This window comes from Dendropsophus ebraccatus, chromosome 4 (genome assembly GCF_027789765.1).
Source record: "Dendropsophus ebraccatus isolate aDenEbr1 chromosome 4, aDenEbr1.pat, whole genome shotgun sequence".
Classification (NCBI taxonomy): Eukaryota; Metazoa; Chordata; class Amphibia; order Anura; family Hylidae; genus Dendropsophus; species Dendropsophus ebraccatus.
Genome location: NC_091457.1, coordinates 7,697,562 through 7,720,927, shown reverse-complemented (window position 1 = coordinate 7,720,927; position 23,366 = coordinate 7,697,562). Strand labels below are relative to the sequence as shown.

The following is a 23,366-nucleotide window of genomic DNA, read 5'->3' as shown; positions in this document are numbered from 1 at the left end:
GTGCTTCTCTCTAGATCTGTGCTCTGTGTTCTTTCTAGATCTGTGTTCTCTCTAGATCTGTGCTATGTGCTTCTCTCTAGATCTGTGCTCTGTGTTCTCTCTAGATCTGTGTTCTCTCTAGATCTGTGCTATGTGCTTCTCTCTAGATCTGTGCTCTGTGTTCTCTCTAGATCTGTGTTCTCTCTAGATCTGTGTTCCGTGTTCTCTCTAGATCTGTGCTCTGTGTTCTTTCTAGATCTGTGCTATGTGCTTCTCTCTAGATCTGTGCTGTGTTCTCTCTAGATCTGTGCTATGTGCTTCTCTCTAGATCTGTGCTCTGTGTTCTCTCTAGATCTGTGTTCTCTCTAGATCTGTGTTCCTTGTTCTCCCTAGATCTGTGCCCCGTGTTCTATCTAGATCTGTGCTCTCTAGATCTGTTCTCTGTGTTCTTTCTAGATCTGTTCTCTGTGTTTTCTCTAGATCTGTGTTCTGTGTTCTCTCTAGATCTGTGCTGTGTTCTCTCTAGATCTGTGCTCTGTGTTCTCTCTAGATCTGTGCTCTGTGTTCTCTCTAGATCTGTGTTCTCTCTAGATCTGTGCTATGTGCTTCTCTCTAGATCTGTGCTCTGTGTTCTCTCTAGATCTGTGTTCTCTCTAGATCTGTGTTCCTTGTTCTCTCTAGATCTGTGCTCCGTGTTCTCTCTAGATCTGTGCTCTGTGTTCTTTCTAGATCTGTGTTATGTGCTTCTCTCTAGATCTGTGCTGTGTTCTCTCTAGATCTGTGTTCCTTGTTCTTTCTAGATCTGTGCTCCGTGTTATCCTCTAGATCTGTGCTCCTCTGCAGTGCATCTGTTTTACACTGGACATAACAAGCATCAATACTAGCTGTAGCGTCTTGTACATTTTATATCATTGCTGCATTTCTTCCAGGAGACGGGCGGTCAGCGAGATGCAGCTCATGCACAACTATGGAGACTTCAGGCACACGCTGCAGAGACAGGAATGGCTGCAGCTGAAGCTACAGAACCTGCACCCAGCGTCTGTCAGCACCCCCCAGGAGGCTACATCCAAGGTGGCCGAGAACAAACCCCAGAAACCTCACAAGAAGGACAAATCAGTGGACAACCGGACCAAGCACCCTGCCCACCAGAACCAGAGAACCATCGGGAAGAAGTCTCAGCGGCACAGCGCAAAACCCAACATGGACAACTACCTAAAGCCTGACATTCAGTGATATCACCTCCTCGCCCAATAGGTTAAAGTACTTGTAACTGGTAGAAACAATGGTAGAGACCAAACCTCACACTTTACTCATATTCTTTATACACTTACCAACATATCCTGCACAAACCATGGCTCATACTGGTTCTCATATCCTGCCCAAACCATGGCACATACTGATTCTCATATCCTGCCCAAACCATGGCACATACTGATTCTCATATCCCGCCCAAACCATGGCTCATACTGGTTCTCATATCTCGCCCAAACCATGGCACATACTGATTCTTATATCCCGCCCAAACCATGGCACATACTGATTCTCATATCCCGCCCAAACCATGGCACATACTGATTCTTATATCCCGCCCAAACCATGGCACATACTGATTCTTATATCCTGCCCAAACCATGGCACATACTGATTCTCATATCCTGCCCAAACCATGGCACATACTGATTCTCATATCCCACCCAAACCATGGCACATACTGATTCTTATATCCCGCCCAAACCATGGCACATACTGATTCTTATATCCTGCCCAAACCATGGCACATACTGATTCTTATATCCTGCCCAAACCATGGCTCATGCTGATTCTCATATCCTGCCCAAACCATGGCACATACTGATTCTTATATCCTGCCCAAACCATGGCTCATGCTGATTCTCATATCCTGCCCAAACCATGGCACATACTGATTCTCATATCCCGCCCAAACCATGACACATACTGATTCTTATATCCTGCCCAAACCATGGCACATACTGGTTCTCATATCCCACCCAAACCATGGCACATACTGATTCTTATATCCTGCCCAAACCATGGCACATACTGATTCTCATATCCCACCCAAACCATGGCACATACTGATTCTTATATCCCGCCCAAACCATGGCTCATGCTGATTCTCATATCCTGCCCAAACCATGGCACATACTGATTCTTATATCCCGCCCAAACCATGGCACATACTGATTCTTATATTCCGCCCAAACCATGGCACATACTGATTCTTATATCCTGCCCAAACCATGGCACATACTGATTCTCATATCCTGCCCAAACCATGGCACATACTGATTCTCATATCCTGCCCAAACCATGGCACATACTGATTCTCATATCCCGCCCAAACCATGGCACATACTGGTTCTCATATCCCGCCCAAACCATGGCACATACTGATTCTCATATCCCGCCCAAACCATAGCACATACTGATTCTCATATCCCGCCCAAACCATGGCACATACTGATTCTCATATCCTGCCCAAACCATGGCTCATGCTGATTCTCATATCCTGCCCAAACCATGGCACATACTGATTCTCATATCCTGCCCAAACCATGGCACATACTGATTCTCATATCCTGCCCAAACCATGGCACATACTGATTCTCATATCCTGCACAAACCATGGCACATACTGATTCTCATATCCTGCCCAAACCATGGCACATACTGATTCTTATATCCTGCCCAAACCATGGCACATACTGATTCTCATATCCTGCCCAAACCATGGCTCATGGCCCAAAATGCTTTCTATTGTATATATTGATTTGTTCCTTTTTGTGGTTCAGTTCACAGCATAGTTCAAATTAAAGGGGTAGTTCATAAAAAAAACATGTTCTTTCCAATCAACTGGTGTCAGAAAGTTATATAGATTTGAAATTTACTTCTATTTCAAAATCTCCAGTCTTCCAGTACTCATCAGCTGCTGTATGTCCTACAGGAAGTGGTGTATTCTTTCCAGTCTGACACAGTGCTCTCTGCTGCCACCTCTGTCTATGTCAGGAACTGCCCAGAGCAGGAGAGGTTTTCTATGGGGATTTTTTCCTGCTCTGGACAGTTCCTGACATGGACAGAGGTGGCAGCAGAGAGCACTGTGTCAGACTGGAAAGAATACACCACTTCCTGTAGGACATACAGCAGCTGATGAGTACTGGAAGACTGGAGATTTTGAAATAGAAGTAAATTACAAATCTATATAACTTTCTGGCACCAGTTGATCAGAAAGAATATTTTCTTGGGTAAACTACCCCTTTATATGAGACTATTGGCAAGGTGTATTATATCGTATCCACAGAATAGGGGGATAAGTGTCAGATCACAGTGGGGTCCGACCACTGGGTTTTTATTCTGAATGCAAGACTTACCGGTCCAGTCATGGCCGCTGACAAATGAAGTGGAGTACAACAATCTACAGCTCCCCCCCCCCCCCCCCCAAATCTGACACTTAGATATATAATGTTACCTCTATATGTTTATAATATTTTCTTTCCTGCATTCCTTATAACATGAACTGTGACAAAAACATCCGGCCTCATTTATCGGAAGTCACATCCCTATAGAGCTATCCCCATATATATTACTACATTACAGGAAAGTTGCCTGAACCCACCAACTATGATGGGACTGGTCGACTGTGTGATGTGTAAGGGGGCTCCCAACTCTTATATCAGAGGAGGGAAAAATCATAGGTCCCTCAATACTGTATATAGTCACTAAGTAGAACAACTATTATTTTTCTATATGCTTTAACACTATTTTACTGTTTACATATAGATACATTCTATAGTCAGAATGCAGCTCTGGAGTATAATACAGGATGTAACTCAGGATCAGTAATGTAATGTATGTACACAGTGACCCCACCAGCAGAATAGTGAGTGCAGCTCTGGGGTATAATACAGGATGTAACTCAGGATCAGTAATGTAATGTATGTACACAGTGACCCCACCAGCAGAATAGTGAGTGCAGCTCTGGGGTATAATACAGGATGTAACATAGGATCAGTAATATATGTACACAGTGACCCTACCAGCAGAATAGTGAGTGCAGCTCTGGAGTATAATACAGGATGTAACTCAGGACCAGTAATGTATGTACACATTGATCTCACCAGCAGAATAGTGAGTGCAGCTCTGGGGTATAATACAGGATGTAACATGACTGTATCTATATATCAAACAGTAACCAGGTGTTCGGTCTTCAGAGAAGACATCATGGGCCGTTGTGCTGTCGGTTTGTGTGTCTGGGTTTTTTTTCTGCATCAAATGCGATAATGTGCTGCACGCCTATAATAAATCTGGAAGGTTTTTCACAGGAGAAAACTAAAACTCGATCCTCCCACCACCCTAGAAGTGACTGGTTTTTACAGTAGAGAACCCGTATAAAAAGATGGACTGCTTAATAAATCTGATGATTGTGGCGGGTTTTAAAGGACACACCCATGACATGCCCACTTGGCGGGTTTTTTGCTAAAAATGATGTTTTTTTGGAAAAATTGTAGCGCAACATCATTAGTGAATATGTCAGAACACTAAACCGAGTGGGAAAATGGACAAAACAACAGCTGCCCGGAACACGTTAGTAAATCCGCCCCATTATGTGAATAGAAGCTTTAGGCCCTTCCAGATCTTCCATCTCACACTGACTATAAGCTTTCGGCTTTGTGTAACATTTACTTACTATGATGATTTCTTTTGCAGTTTTCCTATTGTTTATAACCTCCTGTAAGTGTTATTTGTATAAGTATTACATTCCTATAGACGTAGTGGGCTTTTAGTGTTTGCAGCGGCGTCTCGGACTCCTCCAGTCTGTGTCATCACATTTTTGGTGTTCGAGTCATCTTCATTTCCACTGAAACAAGTCAAAGTCTATTATTATTATTATTATTTGGTGGTCGTATCTGTTCATGTAAAAGCACTTTAATTGTATTTATTTTTTGTAATGTAAAGTTCTGAGCATAACTTATTGTTTTATATTTTTCTATTCTGGAATAAATAAAAGCGATATTTGTATGGGAACAGAATATGATATTTGTATGGGAACAGAATATGATATTTGTATGGGAACAGAATATGATATTTGTATGGGATCAGAATATGATATCTGTATTTCAACATCATTTTGACAGGTTAGATCGGGGTCCGGACACTGGGACCCCACCGATCTCTACAGTGATGTCTGGCCTAGACATGCGGCCATAATACAGATGCAAAATGTGTCTGTGTTAGGTTAGCATGAATGGTTATAGGAGGCACTGCACCCCATTAGGCACATAAGCACAGTAGGTAATCCCCCATTAAAGGGGTTCTCCAGCGCTACAAATACATGGCCACTTTCTTCCAGACACAGCCCCACTCTTGTCTCCAGCTTGGGCGGGGTTTTGCTGCTCAGTTCCATTGAAGTGAATGGAGTTTAATTGCAAACCGCACCTGAACTGAAGACAAGAGTCGTGTTGTCTCTGAAAGAAAGTGGCCATGTTTTTGTAGCACTGGATAACCCCTTTAAGCAGATGTCGTCAGTAGGTAATACCCACGTAAGAGATAAGCGCCCAGTGGAAAGATACCCCCTTGTTAGGTAGATGCCCCAGGTAATCCCCCCCCCCCACCCATTAGGTAGGTACCCCCAGGAGGGAGATAATCACCCTTGTAGGTAGGTAATGGCCATATCCCCCTGTAAGTAGGTAATCTCCCCATTAGGTAGATGTCCCCAGTATGTAAATGCCCAATTAAGTAGATGTCACCAGTAGGTAATCCCCACATTAGACAGAGACACCCAGTTGATATATAACAGCTATACTTACTGTATCCAGGTCCAGTCTCATGAAGGCAGCTATATAACAGCTATACTTACTGTATCCAGGTCCAGTCTCCTGATAACAGCTATACTTACTGTATCCAGGTCCAGTCTCCTGAAGGCAGCTATATAACAGCTATACTTACTGTATCCAGATCCAGTCTCATGAAGGCAGCTATATAACAGCTATACTTACTGTATCCAGGTCCAGTCTCCTGAAGGCTGCTATATAACAGCTATACTTACTGTATCCAGGTCCAGTCTCCTGATGGCAGCTATATAACAGCTATACTTACTGTATCCAGGTCCAGTCTCCTGAAGGCAGCTATATAACAGCTATACTTACTGTATCCAGGTCCAGTCTCCTGAAGGCAGCTATATAACAGCTATACTTACTGTATCCAGGTCCAGTCTCTTGAAGGCTGCTATATAACAGCTATACTTACTGTATCCAGGTCCAGTCTCCTGAAGGCAGCTATATAACAGCTATACTTACTGTATCCAGGTCCAGTCTCCTGAAGGCAGCTATATAACAGCTATACTTACTGTATCCAGGTCCAGTTTCCTGAAGGCAGCTATATAACAGCTATACTTACTGTATCCAGGTCCAGTCTCCTGAAGGATGCTATATAACAGCTATACTTACTGTATCCAGGTCCAGTCTCCTGAAGGCTGCTATATAACAGCTATACTTACTGTATCCAGGTCCAGTCTCCTGAAGGCAGCTATATAACAGCTATACTTACTGTATCCAGGTCCAGTCTCCTGAAGGATGCTATATAACAGCTATACGTACTGTATCCAGGTCCAGTCTCCTGAAGGCAGCTATATAACAGCTATACTTACTGTATCCAGGTCCAGTCTCCTGAAGCTTTTTAGTCTCGTGCTGGTTGAAAGAAATAAACTAAACACATGAAGTCCCGGCCAGCACAGAGAATCACGACTCAATGTGTCCATCAATCACATGACCGCCTTCTCTGTGAGCAGATCACCGGTACTTCCTGCGTCTTCCTCCTCCAATCTGTGCCCCATCACCTGCAGGCTGCACACATTGAAATGATATGCGATTGTCAGGGCATGATGGGTGTTGTAGTTTTGCAACAGCTGGAGACATTATGTTACCAATTCTATACTATTCTATGGTTTAGTTACTGCAGGGATCTGACCCTTCTGCAGCACATAGAGTTATGGCTAATTACCAGTGTCCACCACTAGGGGGCAGCAGTTATGCAGATTTGCAGCTACAGTCACAGATTACAGGCAGTGGGGTTCATCATGCTGGAAGATTACAGACAGAATTGGAAGCCGTGACGTCACTACTTACTATATACCTAATATACAGATCAATGGCATCAGCCTCATCCATGCCTGCTGGGAGGAGCTGAGTATCACCCGGGATGGGCTTAGATACAGTGGCCCAGAAGATAAAATCACTCATTAGCGGCTTAGATACACCTGGCACAGCTCATGGCTTAGATACACTAGCTGAGAGGATGGTATCATAGATAAGTGGCTTAGATACACTGGCTGAGCCCTGCACTAGTATATAGATAAGGGGGCTTCTACCTAATGGGCTTGGATACAATGGCTGAGCACTGCACTAGTATATAGATAAGGGGGCTTCTACCTGATGGGCTTAGATACACTGTCTGAGCACTGCACTGGGCTTAGATACACTGTCTGAGCACTGCACTGGGCTTAGATACACTGTCTGAGCACTGCACTGGGCTTAGATACACTGGCTGAGCACTGCACTGGGCTTAGATACACTGGCTGGGTACTGCACTGGGCTTAGATACACTGGCTGAGCACTGCACTGGGCTTAGATACACTGGCTGAGTACTGCACTGGGCTTAGATACACTGGCTGAGCACTGCACTGGGCTTAGATACACTGGCTGAGCACTGCACTGGGCTTAGATACACTGGCTGAGCACTGCACTGGGCTTAGATACACTGGCTGAGCACTGCACTGGGCTTAGATACACTGGCTGAGCACTGCACTGGGCTTAGATACACTGGCTGAGCACTGCACTGGGCTTAGATACACTGGCTGAGCACTGCACTGGGCTTAGATACACTGGCTGAGCACTGCACTGGGCTTAGATACACTGGCTGAGCACTGCACTGGGCTTAGATACACTGGCTGAGTACTGCACTGGGCTTAGATACACTGGCTGAGCACTGCACTAGTATATACATAAGAGGGGTAATACCTGATGGGCTTAGATACACTGGCTGTGTACCGCACTAGTATATAGATAAGAGGGGTAATACCTGATGGGCTTAGATACACTGGCTGTGTACCGCACTAGTACATAGATAAGAGGGGTAATACCTGATGGGCTTAGATACACTGGCTGAGCACTGCACTGGGCTTAGATACACTGGTTGAGCACTGCACTAGTATATAGATAAGAGGGGTAATACCTGATGGGCTTAGATACACTGGCTGTGTACCGCACTAGTATATAGATAAGTACAGGTCGGGCACATTACATTTTCCTCCCATTATCCCTCAAGGATTCCTCCAATATATAACACAACTGTACATTAGCTATAAGGAAGCTGACGTCACCTCTGTAGATTATAACACATACAGTTTAACCACTGCGGGGCACACGTGACCAGTCACTGTAATCCCCGCCCCTCATTACTGTCACTCACACCTGAGATGTCACTCTGATCCCGCGAGACTTCCTCTCTGTTGTCGTGAGATTTTACCTTCCGCCTGACACGGACACTGCGCAATTCTCGCGAGATTTCCCCTTCCCCCAGACCAATTAGCCGGATCTCGCGAGTATTCGCCTTCAGTGTTTGCGGTGACGCACGGAGGCTGCTCCGCGGTGCTGGTATCACGGTGTGTGGAGGGAGCGGCCCGGATGGAGGCATAGTGAGGACGGAAGGTGAGGATGGCCGGGGCTCGGGGTGGACAGGCCTGTAGTGAGGTAGATACTGCGGCTGCCGGCCTGGGTGGAGCTGTGTGAGGGGTGACAGGATGCGGGGGATGTGCGGGTGCTGTAAGTGTACAGAGATGGTGTGTGTGCTGACAGGAAGGAGGCTGCGGGGTCAGAGGTCATGTGGGGTCAGGGGCCGTGTGGGGTCTGAGGGTCAGGGGAGCAGGGGCTGTGTGGGGTCTGAGGGTCAGGGGAGCAGGGGCCGTGTGGGGTCAGGGGAGCAGGGGCCGTGTGGGGTCAGGGGAGCAGGGGCCGTGTGGGGTCAGGGGAGCAGGGGCCGTGTGGGGTCAGGGGAGCAGGGGCCGTGTGGGGTCAGGGGAGCAGGGGCCGTGTGGGGTCAGGGGAGCAGGGGCCGTGTGGGGTCAGGGGAGCAGGGGCCGTGTGGGGTCAGGGGAGCAGGGGCCTGCGGGGGCAGGGGCCGTGTGGGGTCAGGGAAGCAGGGGTCTGCGGGGGCAGGGGCCGTGTGGGGTCAGGGGAGCAGGGGCCGTGTGGGGTCAGGGGAGCAGGGGCCGTGTGGGGTCTGAGGGCCAGGGGAGCAGGGGCCGTGTGGGGTCTGAGGGTCAGGGGAGCAGGGGCCGTGTGGGGTCTGAGGGTCAGGGGAGCAGGGGCCGTGTGGGGTCTGAGGGTCAGGGGAGCAGGGGCCGTGTGGGGTCTGAGGGTCAGGGGAGCAGGGGCCGTGTGGGGTCTGAGGGTCAGGGGAGCAGGGGCCGTGTGGGGTCTGAGGGTCAGGGGAGCAGGGGCCGTGTGGGGTCTGAGGGTCAGGGGAGCAGGGGCCGTGTGGGGTCTGAGGGTCAGGGGAGCAGGGGCCGTGTGGGGTCAGGGGAGCAGGGGCCGTGTGGGGTCTGAGGGTCAGGGGAGCAGGGGCCGTGTGGGGTCTGAGGGTCAGGGGAGCAGGGGCCGTGTGGGGTCTGAGGGTCAGGGGAGCAGGGGCCGTGTGGGGTCAGGGGAGCAGGGGCCGTGTGGGGTCTGCGGGTCAGGGAAGCAGGGGCCGTGTGGGGCCTCAGGGTCAGGGGAGCAGGGGCCGTGTGGGGCCTCAGGGTCAGGGGAGCAGGGGCCGTGTGGGGCCTCAGGGGCAGGGGGGCAGGGGCTGTGTGGGGTCTGCGGGTCAGGGGAGCAGGGGCTGTGTGGGGGTCTGAGGGTCAGGGGAGCAGGGGCCGTGTGGGGTCAGGGGAGCAGGGGCCGTGTGGGGTCTGAGGGTCAGGAGAGCAGGGGTCTGCGGGGGCAGGGGCCGTGTGGGGTCAGGGGAGCAGGGGCCGTGTGGGGTCAGGGGAGCAGGGGCCGTGTGGGGTCAGGGGAGCAGGGGCCGTGTGGGGTCAGGGGAGCAGGGGCCGTGTGGGGTCTGAGGGTCAGGGGAGCAGGGGTCTGCGGGGGCAGGGGCCGTGGGGGGTCAGGGGAGCAGGGGTCTGCGGGGGCAGGGGCCGTGTGGGGTCAGGGGAGCAGGGGCCGTGTGGGGTCAGGGGAGCAGGGGCCGTGTGGGGTCTGAGGGTCAGGGGAGCAGGGGCCGTGTGGGGTCAGGGGAGCAGGGGCCGTGTGGGGTCTGAGGGTCAGGGGAGCAGGGGCCGTGTGGGGTCTGAGGGTCAGGGGAGCAGGGGCCGTGTGGGGTCTGAGGGTCAGGGGAGCAGGGGCCGTGTGGGGTCTGAGGGTCAGGGGAGCAGGGGCCGTGTGGGGTCAGGGGAGCAGGGGCCGTGTGGGGTCAGGGGAGCAGGGGCCGCGTGGGGTCTGCGGGTCAGGGAAGCAGGGGCCGTGTGGGGCCTCAGGGTCAGGAGCAGGGGCCGTGTGGGGCCTCAGGGGCAGGGGGGCAGGGGCCGTGTGGGGTCTGAGGGTCAGGGGAGCAGGGGCCGTGTGGGGTCTGCGGGTCAGGGGAGCAGGGGCCGTGTGGGGTCTGCGGGTCAGGGGAGCAGGGGCCGTGTGGGGTCTGCGGGTCAGGGGAGCAGGGGCCGTGTGGGGTCTGCGGGTCACGGGAGCAGGGGCCGTGTGGGGTTTGAGGGTCAGGGGCTGTGGGGGGTCTGAGGGTCAGGGGAACAGGGGTCTGAGGGTCAGGGGAGCAGGGGCCGTGTGGGGTCAGGGGAGCAGGGGTGTGGGGTATGGGGGGTGTGATAGGATTTAGGGGATACGGTATGTGGGGTATGGGGGGTGTAATAGGATTTGGGGGGATACAGTGTGTGGGGTGCGTGATAGGATTTAGGGGATACGGTATGTGGGGTATGGGGGGGTGTAATAGGATTTGGGGGGATACAGTGTGTGGGGTGCGTGATAGGATTTAGGGGATACGGTATGGGGGTGTGATAGGATTTGGGGGCATACAGTATGTGGGGTATGGGGGGTGTAATAGGATTTGGGGGATACAGTGTCTGGAGTATGGGATGGGTGGATTGGGGTTTGTGTGGGGTATGGGTGGATTGATAGGATTTGGGGGATACAGTGTGTGGGGTTGTGATAGGATTTGGGAGATACAGTGTGTGGGGTATGGGGGATGATAGGATTTGGGGGAGACAGTGTGTGTGGGGTGTGACAGTATGTGTGGTGTTTCTTGCTGCAGCTTCTATAGACGTTAGTGGAGCAGATGCTGTAGCTCGCTCCTGTGTAATCCTGTGTGTACCTGTATAGAGTGGAGCAGCTCCCCTCCCTCCCCTGAAGCTTTATGTACAGTATACAGCAGTTATATTGTAGCGCATGTCACTTGTTTCATTCTTCATATTGGGGGGGGGGGGGGGGGGGTAGTGCGCGGACAGACAGACTGTATACAGGGGGGGTCTCACATTTTCATAGGAAAATACTTGGAATCTGGGCTTTTGGGGAAGTGAATGGTTATTGCTCTCTTGGAATTGAGACGATACAACACAAGGGTGATGTCCATTATAGCATATACTGTGCACCATCCATCTCCTCACATTATCCTCCTATGACCACATGTAAGGTGGGGAGATTCAGGGTGTCCCTGTAGCACTGTCAGGCTGAGTATATACTGATGGTATATAGTTGTCGCATTGTCTGACTTCCTGTTTCTGGTTGGAGACGACCCTTGCGCCCCATGACCCCAGCCTGAGTATAGACCTCAGTATAATGGTGTTTGTGCCCTGTCAGCGTCAGCCTGTGTGTGCGCATTGTGTTGCTTTTCTATTGTTTTGACTTTATAAGGAAATGAGATATCACAGGCACAATGGAAAGCGGGAAGTGTAAGCCGGAGGATATTACAGGGAGGATTGTCTCCGTCCTGTTTGATCTTCCTCTTCGGTCGCTTTATTGTGCAGCGTTGTTTTATCTTAACACAAAGCCTGAGGTTTTATGACGTTTTGGGATGTGGTAATAGCAATGATGCTAGATATATATATATAGCTAGTTTATTCCACACCTAATATAATGCAGTACATTAGAGCAGGGATGAGGAACCTGCAGCCCTCCAGCTGTTGCAAAACCACAATTCCCATCATGCCTGCACAGCCTTCAGCTCTCCAGGCATGATGGGGATTGTAGTTTTGCATCAACTGAAAGGCTGATCTAGAGCATCAAGCATGGCTGTCAATGAATGCTGGGAGTTGTAGTTTAGCAAACAGGTTGTAGATCATTGTTTTAATGCATATACTCATTATTAAATCAATGCATGCTGGGAGTTGTAGTATTGCAACAGCTCTAGAGGCCAGAGGTTGTAGATAATAGATTTAAAGGGGTACTTAATTAGAAAGAAAATCTTTAAAATCAACTAGTGCCAGAGATTTGTAATTTACTTCTATTTACAAATCTCCAGTACTTATCAGCTGCTGTATGTCCTACAGGAAGTGGTGTATTCTTTCCAGTCTGACACAGTGCTCTCTGCTGCCACCTCTGTCCATGTCAGGAACTGTCCAGAGGAGCAGCAAATCCCCATAGAAAACCTCTCCTGCTCTGGACAGTTCCTGACATGGACAGAGGTGGCAGCAGAGAACACTGTGTTAGACTGGAGAGAATACACCACTTCCTGCAGGACATACAGCAGCTGATACATACAAAAAGACTGGAGATTTTTAAATAGAAGTAAATGACAAATCTATATAACTTTCTGAAACCAGTTTTGAAATAGAGATTATTGGCGGAGTATAATGCAGATAATGCAGTGAGGTTTAGTATACAGTGACCTGGCCTCACCCAACATTTTTGTGCATTAGCGAAAAGGTCACTGTCAACCTTTTTTTAAGGGGAAAGTTGAAGTTAGGGTCTGTGATTCACATAGGCTCTGGCCTAGTTATCATTGTGTCAGTGGGACATGGTTGTAGAATAACACCAGACAGATGGAAAGGCAGAAGGTTTCCCCACCCTGGGGCCTAGATGCAGCAGGGTATTGTCCAAGAACGTCCCGCTGCAAGGAATCTGGAATATTACATAGAGGCCGTTGACATGAATGGCTGTCATTGTAGTACAAGGGCAGCTGTAGTCCTATAGAGCAGGAGCCAATCATACAGTGAGCTTCTCTATTATGGCTCATAGCTAGGGCCCTACTGTATATAGCTACCTGGTTTATAAGGGACTTCAGCAAATCCTATATACTCTGAGGCTATGAGTCCGTTTGGCTGTGCATATGATCCTCCCTGGCTCCATATAATAGCTCGCCACTTACTATATGTCGGGGAAATAGTGCAGGTTTTATTTAATAAGAAATCCTATCGAAATGGGGGTCAGACTCGCAGCCCTTCAGCTATTGCTAAACTCCAATTTCCATCATTGCTGAACGGCTAAAGCTTTGGCTGTCCAATCATGATAGGAGTTGTAGTTTTGCAACAGCTGGAGTGTTACTGTGCTATAGAAGGTAATGTAAGTGAAGTCAGAGGTGCATAGAGATGCAGCATGGGCCCCATGTGTGTCCATGGTCATAATATTACAATACCAAAACAGAGCCATGTGCAAGAGTCCTTACTAGAGATGAGGGAACCTGGAGCATGCTCGAGTCCATCCGAACCTGAACTTTCGGCATTTGATCAGCGGTGGCTGCTGAAGTTGGATAAAGCTCTAAGTAGGGCTGGGCGATATTGGCCTAAATCAATATCGCGGTTTATCGCATATGTAGCTGCGGTAACGATAATTGGACGATAAATATGACACGCCCCTTTTTACAAGCCACACCCATTTGGCCATGCCAAACTAGGGATATTTTGTTTCAATAAAGTTAAAAAAAAGTACAGTAACTCAATGAACAGCAACCCAAGCTAGGTACACATTACAAGACGTGTATATACAGGTATACAGAATACAGCTATGTACAAACCACAGGACGTGTATATACAGGTATACAGCTATGTGCACACTACAGGACGTGTATATACAGGTATACAGCATACAGCTATGGACACACTAGAGGACGTGTATATACAGGTATACAGCATACAGCTATGTGCACACTACAGGACATGTGTATACAGGTATACGGCTATGTACACACTACAGGATGTGTATATACAGGTATATAGCTATGTACTATAGGGACCCAGAGTACAGGGACATACAGTATATATGATGGGTATACAGTACGTTATGTATAGGTGACAGTACAAAGGCTCTGTTATGGAGACACTGAGTGGCACATTATAGGGGGGCTGTAGATGGCACTGTGCTGACACGCTGTGAAGATATCTATCTTTCTATTCTTATCAATTCTGTCTGTCTGTGTCCAAAAGGTAGCAGCACTCCAATTGAATGAAAAAACGTGTAGATTTATTCACAATCCATGTGAAAAACAGGTGACGTTTCTGAAACGTCACCTGTTTTTCACATGGATTGTGAATAAATCTATTGCTGACTGTTCCCTGGTGCTAATGAGAACTTTACTGGCCGCCCTGATAGCTGCGTGCATAGTGATCAGGCTACGGTGGAGATTTTAGGAAGATTGAATGACGGTTAATGATTTTTTATTTAGTGATTGATTTTTAGTGACTCAGGGGCCCCGACACAGCGCCAACCAACCCATCTGTCCCACCGTCCCCGAGCGCCCCGCATCACCTGCCTGTCACGGCACACGGCCCCTGCTTGTCTCAGACAGTTTCAGCGGCCCGGCACAGCGCCAACCAACCCATCTGTCCCACCGTCCCCGAGCGCCCCGCATCACCTGCCTGTCACGGCACACGGCCCCTGCTTGTCTCAGACAGTTTCAGCGGCCCGGCACAGCGACAACCAACCCGGCACGGCACAGCGGAGCCGCCACCCGCCCGTCCCAGCGTCCCCCAACCTGCCCGGCATGTCAGAGCGGCACAGTAGTAACTGCTCATGCTCTGACACGCCGGGCAGGTTGGGGGGCGCTGGGACGGACGGGTGGCGGCTCCGCTGTGCCGGGCCTCTGTAACTGGCTAAGACAAGGCAGGGGCGGCGTGCCGGGCGGGTGATGCGGAGCGCTCTGACACGCCGGTGGGGTTGTGCTGTGCCGTGTTGGGTCGGTGGGCGCTGGGGCGGACTGAGACGACCGGGCCGCTCTGACACGCCGGGCGGGGGTTGGGGGTGGCAGGGGCGCTTAGACACAGTGCCAGTCTCCTATGCGCTGTCTGTGCTTCCCTGCACACACAGCACATATACTAGCGGTCCGCTCATCGCTAATGACATCCTCCAACCTGTGCAGCTCACGGCTCAGACGGCGAAATAGTGAAAATACCGCACATACCGTCCTGGCAAAGTTGAGGTCGGTTAACCGACGCCAGAGACGGTATCTGTATTTTCACGGTATACCGCCCAGCCCTAGCTCTAAGGCTGTCTGGAAAACATGGAATTAGTCATTGGCTGTATCCATGTTTTCCAGACAACCTTAGAGCTTTATCCAAGTTCAGCAGCCCCAGCTAATCAAATACCGAACGTTCGGGTTCGGATCGACTCGAACCTGAACCCGGTTTGCTCATCTCTAGTCCTTACACCAGTGTTACCCCAGCCTATTACAGAACTGCAACTTCCATCGTTTAGTTGTAGTTTTTCAACAGCTGGAGAGCCAGTGGCTGTAAGGGCATGCTGGGAGTTGTAGTATAGCAACAGCTGGAGAGCCAGTGGCTGTAAGGAGATGGTGGGAGTTGTAGTATAGCAACAGCTGGAGAGCCAGTGGCTGTAAGGAGATGGTGGGAGTTGTAGTATAGCAACAGCTGGAGAGCCAGTGGCTGTAAGGAGATGGTGGGAGTTGTAGTATAGCAACAGCTGGAGAGCCAGTGGCTGTAAGGAGATGGTGGGAGTTGTAGTATAGCAACAGCTGGAGAGCCAGTGGCTGTAAGGGCATGCTGGGAGTTGTAGTATTGCAACAGCTAGGGGAGCCTGTGGCTTTAAGGGCATGCTGGGAGTTTTGGTTTCCCAACTGCTGAAGAGAACAGAACACTGCTGGGGATCACTGCCTTACACAAATCTTTCCAGCACTTGCTCCATTCCTAGTAACCAGAGAGAATAGAGATTCCTTCATGACTACGTATGCCTCCCCCTTTGATGCACGTCCCCCCCCCCCCATGAGATAGCATGGTATCCTGCCCCACAGGGGTAGTTTAGCATTGCACAGTGCCTATAGGTTGGTTTGCAGCCCCCATCACTGGTTGTCTCTGTAATCCAGGAGACTTGTCCAGGATTCTCTGTGTAGACAGCACTATGCCAGCATCTATAATACACTGATGTACATGGACACATCCTATGACTTGGTTTTCAGTATAATGTCTGCTGGAGACAGGACCCCTTTAAGGTCATCTACTTTGGGGCACATGAGGATTATTTGCTGGGCGGCCATATATAGAACAGGTGAGCTCAGGGGGATTTGGGTCCTTAATCTGGTCAGGAGCCGTCTGAGACAGGGCCGGACTGGTGCACAGTGCATAGTGTAAGCTGGTAAAGCTGTGTGACCTACATAGTAGTATTGTAGATGGAGTGCAGTGACCTATTCAGCTTGTGATTTGTGATCGGGTGTATGTATGCTGTATTTATAGAGAAAACCTTGCAATCTATCACCGGTATTAAGGGGGCACTCTGGTGAAAAATATTTTTCCTTTAAATCAACTGGTTTCAGAAATTTCTATAGATTTGTAATTTACTTCTATTTAAAAAATCTCCATTCTTCCAGCACTTATCAGCTGCTGTATGTCCTGCAGGAAGTGTTGTGTTCTCTCCAGTCTGACACAGTGCTCTCTGCTGCCACCTCTGTCCATGTCAGGAACTGTCCAGAGCAGCAGAGGTTTTCTATGGGGATTTGCTGCTGCTCTGGACAGTTCCTGACATGGACAGAGAAGGCAGCAGAGAGCACGGTGTCAGACTGGAGAGAATACACCACTTCCTGCAGGACATACAGCAGCTGATAAGGGCTGGAAGACCGGAAAATTTTTAAATAGAAGTAAATTACAAATCTATATAACTTTCTGACACCAGTTGATTTGAAAGAAAAAAAGATTTTCACCAGAGTTCCCCTTTAAACTCTTGGTCCCCCACCTGTTGCAAAGCTACAATTACCTTTCATTCCAGGACAGCCAAACGCATGATGGGAATTGTGGTTTTGCAACAGGTTGAGTACCAAACGTTCCCCATCCCTGCTCAAGAGCTACCAGCATGGCTGTGGGGGAATGCTGGGAGTTGTAGTTTTGCAACAGGTTGCAGATCATAGTTTTAGGGCATACACTGATCATTAAATCAGTGCATGATGGGAGTTGTAGTTTAGCAACAGCTCGAAAGCCACAGGCTGTAGATTATTGATATAAATGAGGGAAGAGAAACCATTGACCCTTCAGCTGTTAGGACTTGCTGGGAGTTGTAGTTCTTGATACTAGGTATGCTTCAGCTATTGCTTTGCAGACACTTTCTTGGCCAGGAGGTTCAGATGGGAGGGGGGGGGGGGGGGGAGAGTCTTAGCAGAACATCTGCACATGGGAACTTCCAAAAATAACCCCAATACCAAGTACTGTACTAAGTGAGACATTGTAAACATCTTCTCACATGGGAACAGTACCGGGAACTCCCGGCGGCCACATCCTAGCATCTGCTGCCTGTGTTATGAATGGCGGGTGTCGTAGCCAGTACGGCCTGTTATCTCCATATAAAGGTTGGGCTAGTGATTGCCAGGTTATCTGTGAATGGGAAACATGCCATCAAAGGTGTTTACAGCGCATGTTATCTATCAGTATTACATTGTGCCATAAATAGCAGTGATTAGGGGATGAGTCACTACTATTACACTGGGAGCCAATGGCGGAACCCATTCCGCTTTCAAGAAACATTCGAGGAAAAAGAGGCTGTCAGTGCATGATGGGAGTTATAGTTCTGCACAGATTGGTGGTCACTGCCTTAAAGGGGCTGTTCACCCCAAAATATTTTTCTTTCATTTTAACTGGTGCCAGAGATTTGTAATTTACTTCGATTAAAAAATCTCCAGTCTTTCAGTACTTATCAGCTGCTGTATGTCCTGCAGGAAGTGGTGTATTCTCTCCAGTCTAACACAGTGCTCTCTGCTGCCACCTCTGTCCATGTCAGGAACTGTCCAGAGCAGCAGCAAATCCCCATAGAAAACCTCTCCTGCTCTGGACAGTTCCTGACATGGACAGAGGTGGCAGCAGAGAGCACTGTGTGAGACTGTAAAGAATACACCACTTCCTGCAGGACATACAGCAGCTGATAAGTACTGGAAGAATGGAGATTTTTAAATAGAACTTTGACACCAGTTGATTTGAAAGAGATTTTCACCGGAGTACCCCTTCAAAGGAGTATTCCCACCTGACAGTGATATCCCCTATCCACAGGATAGAGGATAACATCTTGGGGGCCTGACTGCTGGGGCCCCCTGTGTAGCCAAAGCCTTAATGTTACATCTGACCATCTCAGCCAGGATAACCCTGAATCCGTATATTATTGTATCACCCCTCCAGTATATGGCCTCCAGCTTCTACAATAAACAAGCACTCATCATTGTCCTGCTGCTTGTGTTCCCAGTGCATCTCCATCCCCCTCCTCCCCCCATTCCCTTCATACATGTACAGATCCCCCATAGTAGATCATAGCTGATTGGTTTTATTACTAACCGTGCGCTTGCTTTCACTCTGCATGGCCTCTTGTATTATGATCAATACTGCTGTGTTATATAGGTCATGTGTGCTTGCAGAAGAGTAGTGTGAGGAAGCTGGGAGTGGCATGGCAGGACGTCCCCATCCTTATGACAGTAACTCCAGTGATCCAGAGAACTGGGATCGGAAATTGTGTAATAGACCTCGTAAACTGTACAAACACTCAAGGTAGGTACCTGCTGCAACCATCATGTACATGGTGCTCTCCATTAGACCTGTGGTGTGTGGGTGCATGCTGATCATTCACTGCTGCATCTATTACTCTGCTTTCTCCTCCTGCTTTATTTCATTCACTATATACAGTGTGATAACCTGTTTCTCATGCTTTAAAAGTTTTTAAGTTATATTTTCGTCCCTTTTTACATCTTACCGTATAAAGGATTTCTTGGTGGTCTTTACGGACGGGGCTTCACAGCCGTCGGGCCCTTTATCCCCACCTACATCGGCGCAGTAGGTGCCACCCTCTCTGTGAAGCCATTGGTGCCTAATCCCCGCCCCTTCCTTGGCATCTTTGGAATGGGCTGAAATAGACCCCTCCCCCTCTGATTCGGAAGCCACAGAGGGGGCGGGGCCTTTGGCTCTTGGTTGGCCCATTCGGATCATGACGCTGAGAAGTGGAACCAGAGCACCAATGACGTCACAGACGGGGATACGGGGCCTCACGGCTGTGAAGACTTGCCCATACGGCGCTGTCCACCAGCAATACCATGCATATTTGAGGGGAGAGACCACCAAGAAATCCTTTATATGGTTAGATATAAAGTGTCTAAAATATAAGCTTAATAATGGTGCTGAGAACTGCTTATATGGAAAGGGGGGGCCAGTAGCACTTTAAAGGGGAAGTCCAGCGAAAAACTTTTTCTTTCAGATCAACTGGTTTCAGAAAGTTACATATATTTGTGATTTACTTTAATTTACACATCTCAAGCCTTCCAGTACTTATCAGCTGCTTTATGTCCTGCAGAAAGTGGTGTATTATTTCCAGTCTGACACAGTGCTCTCTGCTGACGTCCATCTCAGGAATTGTCCAGAGCAGGAGAGGTTTACTGTGGGAATTAGTTACTGCTCTGGACAGTTCCTGACATGGACAGAGGTGGCAGCAGAGAGCACTGTATAGCACTGAAAAGAAAACAAGATTTCCTGCAGGACATGCAGCAGCTGATAATATAACTTTCTGAAACCAATTGATTTGAAAGAAAAGATTTTTGCCGTAGTACCCCTTTATAGTCAAAGGGGTTTTCAGTATTGGAGAAACATGACTGCTCTCTTCCAGAAAAAGGCTGCACCTATACCAGGGATGGGGGAACCTTTGGCACTCATCTGTTGTAAAATTACAATTCCCATCATGCCTGGACAGCCAAAGCTTTAGCTTGAGTCGCGAATGTTCCCCATCCCTGCCCCTATACACACAGACATGGATTCAGGATTGGATGTAAATGGTGCTAAGCTGCAATACCATACATAAGACCCCGACTGGTCCAATGCTGGAAAGCAGTCATGATTTTCCATTCCCCTTTAGGTATCTACTGCCTTTAGTATATGCATTGCTTTTCATTTTAGGTGGCTTAAGTCTAACCCCGCTAAGTAACCTATGTCTAAAACATGATGTGAATATAACTTCTTGGTTATTGCTCAGTGCTCCTCTCATCCACAGCTTTGCATCTCTGCCGTATTTACGCCAATAGGGATGAGCTGCAATATCAGGCAACAAGAACACCAAATGATATACTGCTAAACAATATGCTATATACTAACTAGTCATTGATTTAGTCAAGACTAGTGTTTCCCAATCTATGTCCAAAACAAACTCCTATTATGCCCTGACAGCCTTAAAGGGGTTGACTGGAATTTGGGGGGGAAAAAACATAGTGGCTTTCTTGCACCACATTGTGTGTGGATTTACAACTTGGCTCCATTCACTGCAGTGGAGCTGAGCTGCAATACCATACATAATCTGAGGACGAGACTTGTGTGGTTTATCTAATCCTGGATAATTCCTTTAAAGGGGTGCTCCAGTGAAATCAACTGGTGTCAGTTATATAAATTTGTAATTTACTTCTAGTTAAAAAAAAATCTCTAGTCTTCCAGTACTTATCAGCTGCTATATGTCCTGCAGGAAGTGCTGTATTCTTTCCAGGCTGACTCAGTGCTCTCTGCTGCCACCTCTGTCCATGTCAGGAACTGTCCAGAGCAGCAGCAAATCTCCATAGAAAACCTCTCCTGCTCTGGACAGAGGTCGCAGCATAGACACTGTGTCAGACTGGAGAGAATACACCACTTCCTGCAGGGCACACAGTAGCTGATAAGTACTGGAAGACAGGAGATTTTTTTTTACCTAGAAGTCATTTGCAAATCTGTATAAGTTAGGATGACGTCGGTGCCCTTACCCGAGGCCCCATGATGTGTTATGTTGACCAGACTCTTTGAGAGAAAATAGGCACATTCAGAAGCCTTCGTCTAGCGGTATATACATAGCATTGCGCTGACGTTATATCAGGTTGTCACTAATGGCTCCTCACAGTATGTGGCCGTCATACGTGATTACTCGCTGCCTTCGCCTATAACACAGAACCATTGAGAGAATGCAGCCGGAAACATGACTCACTGAGGCCGAATATCACCGGCATCTATGATTACACTTAGCATAAAGTTTTTACCATGTAGAGAATGGTAACGTAAGACGCTGGACGTGTTGATGTGTCCGCTAAATTATACGCCTCAGAAGTGACCTGATTGCAATAGCCCGGGGGGGTCAAACTTGTGTCACTCCTACAGCTGCTGCAGAACTACAATTCCCATCATGCCTGGACAGCCTTTGGCTGTCCAGGCATGATGGGAGTTGTAGTTTTGCATTAGCGGGAGTGTGGCCAGTTTGACACCTGTGCTAGATGTCGGACTTCCTAGAGGGTGTACTGCTCCAGCCCTGGTGTACATCACTCTGTATAGGGGTTTACTGTAGTCACATACTATAATGCCCATACCCAGCAGGAGCTTGTGTAATATGTGTTGCTGTATCTGTGCTGGATTTAGTAAGTCTGTGTTAAAGGGGTATTCCACTCTAATATAACTCTATATGTGGCTGCCCATGGTGAGACTAACAATTCCTTTCATACTTTTTATCTATACAATCTCCTTCCCCCAGTTCTCTGCTGAAAACACCACCATCTCTGTGTGAACTTCTCTCTCTCTCCCCTTCCTTTCTGAGGCGGCTTATGTTAAGTCCCTGGCCGGCTGTATCTGCAACATTGTAGCTTCTTTGTAATGCTGGGAGGGTTATTCTGAGGACAAGTTGCTAATGAACTCATTGTGATTAACCCTCCCAGCATTACAAAGAAGCCACAATGTTGCAGATACAGCCGTCCAGGGGCTTGTTTACATCAGCTGGAGGAGATGAAAAGAGGCCCACAAACAGATTTTGTGTCTTCAGCAGAAAGCAGCAGCCCAGAACTGGGGGGAGGAGACTGAATAGATAATAACAAGTATGGAAGGAATTGTAAGTCTCACATTGGGCAGCAACATATCAAAAGTTTAGTTTGAGTGGAGTACCCCTTTAACTACAAGTTCAGGATAGTCTGTAGAGAGATCCCTTTCAACGTTAAAAATACTTATAATAAATGTGATGCGAGGCGCACATAAGCCAGAGCTCAGGACTGGTAATAGTCCAGCCATGCAGAATCCAGGTCAAAGTACTCAGGATCTGCCCATTGTGTGACGGAAATGAGTGTAAACCGGTATAATCCCGTAATGTCTGTATACTCACATGTATCACGTCACGTGATGGTGTTTGGTGTATCAGGCCCGGGAGCACTGCAGACCTTTTCCTGCACCCCTGTCCTATGGTTTGGGGACACGTCCCGGTGTAGTATTATACCATTATATTATTAGCACTGCTGTATGGAGCTCATACTGTGATTACTGACGGATTGTGGGGAGAATGACCTATAATTTATACACATTGCTTTTAGCTGTGCAGACACCTCTGAGGTGACACACAGGTGTACATAGTAATTACATCTCCTAACTATGCAATATGGCAATAACCATACATAGGAGACTCCATATAAGCTAGTGCTGGTAGTGTAGTCTGCACTAAACCTCATAAATGATCCCCTATACCAGGCATGGGGAACCTTCTGCCCTCCAGCTGCGGCAAAACTACAATTCCTATCATGCCTGGACAGCCAAAGGCTCCCTATCCCTGCCCTATAGGATGTTCCTACTACTCTACCCATCATACTGTGACAGCTTATGCAGAACTATAATTCCCATTATAACTTGGTAATGATTCTCTAGTTGTTACAAAACTACACTACCCGTCTTGCTTTATCTCCTATCTTGCTTTCCAGCTGTTGCAAACCTACAACTCCCATCATGTCTTAAAGGGGTACTCCAGTGAGAATCTTTTCTTTCAAATAAACTGGTGTCAGAAAATACAGGTTTGTAATTTTCTTCTATTTAAAAATCTCCAGTTTTCCAGTACTTATTAGTTGCTGTATGTCCTGCGTGAAGTGGTGTATTCTCTCCAGTCTGACACAGTGCTCTCTGCTGCCACCTCTGTCCATGTCAGGAACTGTCCAGAGCAGGAGAGGTT

General features: G+C 48.3%; 1 protein-coding gene across 1 annotated transcript in view; it reads left to right on the top strand.

Annotated features, from left to right (window-relative positions):
* The first annotated feature begins 8,572 nt into the window (after positions 1-8,572).
* BTBD10 (BTB domain containing 10) overlaps positions 8,573-23,366 on the top strand; it is a 36,011-nt gene continuing 21,217 nt past the window's right edge. Inside the window, exons 1-2 of the mRNA XM_069965085.1 lie at positions 8,573-8,702; positions 18,797-18,943. Coding sequence (XP_069821186.1) covers positions 18,843-18,943 — 101 coding nt within the window. The 5' untranslated portion in view covers positions 8,573-8,702; positions 18,797-18,842. The remainder of the gene's footprint in view (positions 8,703-18,796; positions 18,944-23,366) is intronic.